This window comes from Apostichopus japonicus, chromosome 21 (genome assembly GCF_037975245.1).
Source record: "Apostichopus japonicus isolate 1M-3 chromosome 21, ASM3797524v1, whole genome shotgun sequence".
NCBI lineage: Eukaryota > Metazoa > Echinodermata > Holothuroidea > Aspidochirotida > Stichopodidae > Apostichopus > Apostichopus japonicus.
In genome coordinates, this window is record NC_092581.1 from 11,535,604 (window position 1) to 11,543,654 (window position 8,051).

Sequence of the window (8,051 nt, forward strand, 5' to 3'; positions counted from 1 at the left end):
TGCCTCATCTTCTACCCGGAAAGTTTTTAGCACATTGAAAGTTCGAAAGTCTTGAATGAAGAGATCATATACCGTAGTTTGCCACTGTAGTTAACTCTGCTATTGTTCTGAGAAATGCTAGAGAAAAGTGAATCTGCACGGTACCGTCGGTACGAATCACCATGTACTTCCCCGCAATTTAAGGAAAAAATATTTGTAAGGAAAAGTATAAGAATGGTATAATTTAAACTGATCATGCCAATGTCAGAATCAATATCTTATGTTTCGATGTCAGTATATCAGAATTTATATCAACATGTTACATGTTAATTAGCATGGCAATAATAAAAGCAACAGTTTTATTTTACCTTAAAAAAAACGTTTCAATTTTTATTTCAATACGTCGTCGCTGATGGACGGTGCCATTCGTTTCACAATTTCAGAATTTATTTACAGATGCTATGGAAAGAGAATCAGTATGTTATACAATTTAACAACTGCATTTTCACGGTTGACAAAACATAAGTAACCCTTTTGGCGTTCCATATTAGTTGACACTTGTGGGGGGTATAAACCTAAAATTTTAACCCTCGTTCTTATGATGTCGTATGATATTAAACTGCTGCGTGTGACGCCCGACCCAGTTCCGCTGATTTCTGCATTGTGCTAAGCCTCAAAACATGGCATCCCGATATGGTGCAAGGGAGAAAGGTACGGATGGAAGTGACTTCAAATTCCGGGAATCGGTTGCATCCCAACACACCACTAGGTAAGAACGTAGAGTGTTTAATATGCCGAATGTATCTGTTAGGCCTTATAATAGTTGTTACAATGTTACTGTTACACAGTGAGGCTAGTAATGATCACTGACCGGCAGAAGAAGCCTATCCATTGCCTGTAGGGGAGGGGAATAACTTCCAACAGGTACTCCAATTTACTAACAGTAACACTCACTCGTGTATGATATAAAGTTCTTGGCTGCATTAAAATATGGTTCCACTGTGCTGCATCTTACGCCTAACAAGTCACATATGCCTATCTCCATATGGTGTATACAATATGGGTCTACTAATGTAGTCCTAACGCTGTGAATGATATCAACAGAGGGGTATCCGCAAATAAGAATTTCTGCCAGTCAACTACACTGATGAACCTTCATATTGCCTTCTTACCCCTGCCCCTCCCCTCAGATCCCACTGCTTCCAAAGTTCAAGTATAATGCTTCTATATATGGCATAGATCTATTAACATCCTATCTTGTTAAATCTCCTTGCAATGTTTTTGTTTTGCTTTGTTTTATTTTCATAGCTTGGCAATCAAGTCAAGGCTGAGGAGGTACTTTGCCTTCAACATCATCGTTGGTTTTGCTCAAATAGCACTTTATCTCATATCAACGCTAGAGTTAGTCAAGGATGCCCCGAAGTTTCTACCAGAGCCTTGGCAAGCAGTGTTGGCTTTGAGTGCTTTATTCTCATTTATTGGCATTTCAGCTCTTCCAAGGAATCGTAGCGGTCTTCTCAAAATTCATAATATCGGCCTTGGTTTATTCGGAATTGGTGGACTCATTTGGGGTGTTGTATCACATTTTGGAGAGATGCAAGACCTGTGGGATGGAGACCCTGTGGAAGAATTGTTTAGCATTCCTAAAGTACTCTTAGTGTATAATTTTGCAGTTCTCACATTTGCCTTACATATGTCTACATTGATGGGTACTCACACAGTGCTATCTGTATGGGACTATAGAAAATCTAAGTAACATGTGTAGGAAGTAAAACCTAAGCAACATGTGTTGCAACAATGTATATGACAGGTTAAAAGTTGTATGTTGTTACTTGTCACTTGTAGTATTCTTACCTACATTTACTAATAAAGCATTATAACCCTGTATGGTGGGATTGGGGGAACAAAGCTAAATTGTGTTGCTTCTTCTTGTATCCTTCAGTAACATGTGTTGATTCCAACTCACATATCATATTTGAAACACATGTTATTGTTACCCTTTGAAGACCAGAAATGGGCTCCAGTTTGAAATGGCATGAATGTTTTCCAAGATTCCACATGTTTGTTTACTTTGTCAATGTCTATATTTAATTATGTATTGAAAGTTCATGTGTGAGTGCATTATGAATGGCTTTGCTCAAAATGATTTTCTATAGTAGACATGATCTTGGCAGCTTATCAAATGAGACTGAAGAAAAAGCCAATTTCTAGCACTTTATGGCTCCCGGTGTATAGATTTACGCTTTGATCAATTGTTGTTTGACTAAAAAATAAAGAATAACTTTACTGATGATGTATTCACATTAGCTGTACATGTATATCTTTATGACATATGAATGTTCTATTGACTGCTTTCATTTCCATAGTGAGAGTAACAAACACATAACTTAACACCATTTTCCTTGAGAAATTGGGTTCTCTTGACAGTGTTTACTGGCTATCTGACTTTGTTTAACTTGTATTTATTATACAGTTAAGGTACCACCGTACCAGTGACTTGGAACATTGCTAATCACAAATTTGTCTTCCAGAATTAGTCAAACAATTTACATCACTAACTGTAATTTGTTTTACAATTTGATATACTAAAAGTAACTATTAAGTATACACATGCAAGTAAAGTACCTTTTATCCGTGACCATGTTAACAATATTGTTATTCACAATACAAGGAGATTGGAGGAATTTAACAGGTGTCTTGTAACAATGAATACTTTCTATAAATACTTTCCAAAAATGTGAACCACTGACAGGTTGTAAAATCAGAAGCTCTTTGTTTGCAAAGAGTTAGTAGACATTGTTGTTGTCATACATTTGTCAACCTGTTGAAATATATCTCTAAACATGATTCTTTCAGTTTATTGTTTTCATTTGCCATTTGTATGCTTAGCAGCACTTTCCTAAGATTGTTTCGATTGGTTTACCCCAATTAAATGATTAAGGCATTCATGGAGGGAGAAAACACTGCCCACCCTCAACCCCCCCCCCCCCCCACCAGTAACTCACAGTTCTTCACATGTAGTCTGAAGGTAATTATATGCCTAATGTATCACTAATATTACAGATCCTCCCACCCCCCACCTCCCCCCTAAACCTCACAATTTTAAGTGGTGAGAACATAGTCATGTCACTTTTGTCTCCCCTGTCATCATGTTGCAGCATTGATGTAGGCAGAAATCATCGCTTCTAGAGTTTTGACAAGTTGCTACATAAAGTACAAAGTTTCTTTTCTTAAACTAAGACAAGATAATTTGGGTTGCATGCATCTACCAAAACCTCAGCCCTAAATTCCCCCACCCCCTAAACTACCCCAGGCAAGATGACAGTTGATTGTTGATATAGTGAGTCATGTCTCAAGTCATATTCGAAAACGATGTGCCATGAAACCAAACAACATGATCCACTCTCAGTCGGAGTCCACTTACACAGACAGTGTAAAAATGTAATCATGAAGGTATTTAGCCCTTCGAGCGATCTACGTTGTGTATCTGAATTCAATCTAGATCATCTCAACAGCGACTCTGTTCAAGAAAGTTCTGTCTAAAAGCTTTAAGATCGGCGTTCCATAATAAATTCCATTCCTCCTCGAACTCCTCTTCCCAGTTTGCGGAGGCATTTCTGCGGGAAATTTAACCTGAAGTTATGGTCGTTCCCACTGTTCCTAGACATGAATGTTAAAAAATTATGAGCTATGGATGTGAAAGGTTCTAGAGTTTTTGCTTCTCTAACGAACGATATGTTATCGAGAAAGGCTGAAGAAAAGAGAGATTTTCCTGACAGAACAATCGATGTCTGGGCAACGGGTACAATAACACTCAAACCTGATCGTGCAAGAGTCCATTTTATAGTTTCAACAAGTCAAGGGAAAGAAACTGCACCAGATGCTAAAAACAGTGTAACTAGAAGATCGGATTATGTCATCCAGACGTTACATACACACAACGTTAAGGTTTGTTTGTAATTTCGCAGGCTAAATAAATACAAACTGATTTCGCAGAACTACTACTCCCAATCCCATTAAGCCATACTTTATATTATGCTATAAATATAGGCCTTGCACATACTAGTAGTAGACCTATGTTGTTGTAGTAGGCCTGCTCAGTAATTTTGGCCTAGCTATGCCTGATGAATGTGCTGTACATTGTGTAGTGGAAAATTAACATATTGTGATGACATGAACAGCCCAGGCAATATTGAAAACGAGATTGAATGCTTGTGGGATGAATTTTTTCTTATATTTTGGGGGGAGTCTATGAAAAATAATAGCCAAATGTAATATTAACTTGAAAGTCTTAGAAATGTAAACATGCCTTAAAGGTACAGGCTGCTAATCTATATGCATGCATTATAATGGCATACCTCACTGCAATAGCTTCATTTCAATTTATTTTTAATTTCCAGGAAGGTGATGTTATAAAGACCAGTTCCTTGACTAGATCTGATGGCCTCTTTCACATGGTCACAGAAATCAGTGTGGTTTTTGTGGACTTCACAAAATGTGAGAATGTTTGCAACTTTTTAGTAGAGAAACTAGATGATACCGTCCACATATCTGAACCACATTTTTACCATGGAACACAGAGTCTTGATTCAGTGAGGTAGGTTGAAGTTACTCGCAGGTTTTTACTTCAAATCAATTTGTTTCAAATACAAATTGTTTTTCTCACCCTAACCCCATTTTCATTTATGATAGTGATTAGAATGTTGAGGACTGAATTGAAATATCGAAAAGTATAGTCGCATGATTATCTTTAAATTGATCTATGGCCAATCAACCCTGTAGAATGATAGCATTAGATTCAATTGCAGTAATCTCTGTCTGAAACTGTAAATTTGATGAGAAATAAGTTAATGTAAAGTTCATGTCTGCATTTGGGTGAACAAATTGTTTAACTTAATGCACTAAAGTGTTTGTGTTCATTTCTGGATTCAACAGAAGGCAAGCTTGTTTGCTGGCCACTCAGAATGCTCATCAAAAAGCCTCAGAGATGGCTCGTTTTCTACGACAGGCTCTTGGACCACCGCTGGTGATACGAGAGGCAGAAACTAAAGAATGGGAAGGACCATCATTCCAGCAAGATTCCTCCAGTAATCGCCAAGGATCACAAACATTCCAGCAGCGACTGACAAATGCAACATTTCATGTCAGTACGAAGGTGTTTGCATCTTTTGAAATTCACACAAGAGACAAAGCAAAGGAGGTGAAAACTTAATTGATGGCATATGGATTGAACCATTACAGTTTGTCACTATAATGTATGTACAGTGTATGTACAGCCTGTATGTACAGCCTGTATGTACAGTAGCTGTCCATGGCCGTCTTGGGTTGTTAAACTGACTTAGCCTTGATTGCCTTTAAACTATTCACCTTGATTTTTTACGATTTTTGTCATGTGACATCAAGTGACTTTCATTCATCTTAAAAATCCTATAAGACCAAGGTCTAAAATGTATTTCCACTTTTGAAGATATGTGTCTGCTATTTAATATCTCTGTTGACAGCAAGTTCCTTTAAACTTCCTAACCAAAAAATGTGTGCTGAATAATAGCTCATTTGTTCTCTTAGTAGTTTGACACAAGAATTTGAAGTGTTTATAACTAGTGAAACTCTTGAAGTTTCTCTGTTCATGAAAACAGAGCTAAAGAACCAATACGATAGACCATCTAAAAAGCATTTAATAACTCATTGACATCTATCCCCTAAGTTTGTGATTGTTTAGCAAACTTCAACAACAATGTTTAACTTATGGTTTGCATTTTGCATAACTGGTATTGCAAACCTCCTTCTGATTAGGGTTTTGTAAGCTTGTGGTTAATGATATATCAAGGTACGTTTCCATTAAGAGGTGTCCATTCCAGTTACTAATGGAAGTATTTGGCAGTATATGTGGTGTAGTGAGTTCACAATCATCTCCTAAGTTATACCAAATGACAGTAATTTATTTTGATCTAAGACAGCCATGTAAAAATTTCTGGAGTAATTATAGAATACAGGGCCACTCGATGATCTGAGCATCCGGATGCGCGGATGCTCAGTCTCACCCCAGTACGTATGTTAGTAAAAAATGTCAAAGTCCCAGTTCTTTCTTTTTGAGTGGATGCGCGGATGCGGAGTCAAAAATTTCCTAAGTCCTTTCCTAGTACTTCCGGAATTTTAGTGGGCGTCACACATGTACAGATGCCTTTTAAGAATGACACACTATTGATGTGGAATATCTTCGTACATACGGGACTTTCAGTATTGGAAATACGTGATGGTATATGTTGAAACTTATTAAGTCCATTCCTAGTACTCCCGGGGTGGATGCGCGGATGCGCGGATGCGGAGTCAAAATGAAGTATGTGATGGTATATGGGGAAAATTTCGAAAATTATTTAAGTCTTTCCTAGTACTCACGAGGTGGATGCGCGGATACGGAGTCAAAATGAAATACGTGATGGAATTTTAGAGGGCGTCATACGTGTAATTATACCGACATGTACAGGCTCACCGCGCATCCGGATGCTGGGAAGAGTTAATGAATGGCCCTGTATTCTATAATTGTACCAAATTTCTTAGCCAATTTAACTAGTCCAGGGTTTGAATTACATTCATATGAGGTTTTATCATCAAATTGTATCAAATATGTTCAGTATTCTAAAAACTGTTAAAGTTCTGCACTGGAGGTTCGTTCTCTCTATAATTTAAGATATGCAAGCTGTTCACGTTAATAGTTGTTAAATATCCTACACCTGGAAAAAGATAGGCCCTAAGTTTGTTTAGAAAAGACTCATGGTATTAGCAAGCCTCACTGAAAGGTGGTAAACTGTTCCACACTTTGCATCAGCAACACAGAAAGATCTACAGCCCCATAAATTTGTTTCTAGCAGAATGATCCTGATGAATACTTTGAGAGAGGCAGTTTAACAAGTTTAATACTTTGATTAACGGCACAATCCTCTGGTCAGTTTGAAACCTAAAAAAGCTGCTAAAAGAAATATAACTTTCAAAATGTTTATCACCTTTTATGAACTTATTGTCATGAAAACTATTTCAAGTGTTTACTACCAAGTCATAAGCAGGGAGGGAGGAGGAGTCTGTAAATAACTCAGTAAAGTATTTAGAAATTTGCTAAGTTTACAAGATTCTACTGTAGTCTGTAATTTTCAGTTAAAAATCTATTATAATTCAGGAAGAAAATAAAAGAGCAGACACTATATCAAATCTGGTAACTTTGGTTTCATTTTCCCCATAACTTAAATTATGAGTGTTTCAATGTTAAGTACACCAAGGAGAAACAGCAACCATTCTCTGCAACTCTGTGACACTGAGATATACAATTATATTCATAATTCCAGTCGTTTACTAAATTGGAATTGCATTATAAGTCAAAATGTAATGATATAATATAGTGACTTTTAAAATGACATGATTTACTTGAATTTGGCATTTGCATAACCTCTTTCTTATACTGTGACCAATGTACTCACTTCTCAGTGCTAGTGCATGAAGCATGCACTCAGTGTGTTATATTATGTCCTTAAGCAGATTTTTGCATTAGTTTACCAATTTTACTGGCCCTCTGCATATTGCTAAAATTAGAATTGAATTAAAAGTCAAAGTATAATGATGGACTTCTAAAATGACCTGGTTTACTTGAATTTGGCATTTTCATAACCTCTTAATTACACCGTACCCCATGTACTCAGTGCTAGTGCATGAAGCAGTTGCTCAAATGTGTGATATTATGTTCTTAAGCACATTTTTGCATTAGTTTACCAATTTTACTGGCCCTCTGCATATTGCTCAAATTAAGATTTGCACCCTCCAAGAGTTTCTTCATCAAATGTAGAAGAATTTGTGCGTAATTAATCTTTCTATCCAATTCACATTAGAATTAATCAAATGCAGAAAGCCAAACTTTGTCAACTTTTTCAAAATTATTTCAACAACAAAAAGACACAAAAATTGCAGATATAAGTCAGAGATTGCACTGGTATGGAAATTTAATATCGCATGTCACTAAGGAGAACAGTTGCTTTGAAGGACAAAGGTCATCAGTGATGCACACAAATATACTAGAACCTCAAATA

At 36.8% G+C, this 8,051-nt stretch overlaps 2 protein-coding genes across 3 annotated transcripts; both read left to right on the forward strand.

The window, feature by feature from the left end:
• The first annotated feature begins 558 nt into the window (after window positions 1-558).
• On the forward strand, window positions 559-2,826 carry LOC139962918 (protein jagunal homolog 1-A-like). The gene is made up of 2 exons (XM_071963321.1): window positions 559-748; window positions 1,288-2,826. The coding sequence occupies exons 1-2, from the start codon at window positions 660-662 to the stop codon at window positions 1,733-1,735; spliced, it is 537 nt and encodes a 178-aa protein (XP_071819422.1). The 5' UTR covers window positions 559-659; the 3' UTR covers window positions 1,736-2,826.
• Window positions 2,827-3,546: 720 nt separating this feature from the next.
• On the forward strand, window positions 3,547-7,955 carry LOC139962775 (interleukin-1 receptor-associated kinase 1-binding protein 1-like). 2 transcript variants are annotated; one of them, XR_011791360.1, is made up of 4 exons: window positions 3,547-3,927; window positions 4,380-4,576; window positions 4,915-6,278; window positions 6,379-7,955. XR_011791360.1 is itself a non-coding variant. In XM_071963092.1 (3 exons), exons 1-3 carry the CDS (start codon window positions 3,670-3,672, stop codon window positions 5,189-5,191), a joined length of 732 nt encoding a protein of 243 aa, XP_071819193.1. In that variant the 5' UTR covers window positions 3,547-3,669; the 3' UTR covers window positions 5,192-7,955. The 2 variants fall into 2 exon arrangements, 1 of the variants encoding a protein (XP_071819193.1); XM_071963092.1 differs by having other exon boundaries at window positions 4,915-7,955.
• The last annotated feature ends 96 nt before the right edge of the window (window positions 7,956-8,051 follow it).

What these genes read in the sequence shown, in the direction of transcription:
- LOC139962918 (XM_071963321.1), top strand. Translation starts at nt 660, where the DNA reads ATGGCATCCCGATATGGTGCAAGGGAGAAAGGTACGGATGGAAGTGAC. An exon ending in GCATCCCAACACACCACTAG is followed by an intron (nt 749 to 1,287) that starts GTAAGAACGTAG and finishes TTATTTTCATAG; the next exon opens with CTTGGCAATCAAGTCAAGGC.
- LOC139962775 (XM_071963092.1), top strand. Translation starts at nt 3,670, where the DNA reads ATGGATGTGAAAGGTTCTAGAGTTTTTGCTTCTCTAACGAACGATATG. An exon ending in TACATACACACAACGTTAAG is followed by an intron (nt 3,928 to 4,379) that starts GTTTGTTTGTAA and finishes TTTAATTTCCAG; the next exon opens with GAAGGTGATGTTATAAAGAC. An exon ending in CAGAGTCTTGATTCAGTGAG is followed by an intron (nt 4,577 to 4,914) that starts GTAGGTTGAAGT and finishes TGGATTCAACAG; the next exon opens with AAGGCAAGCTTGTTTGCTGG.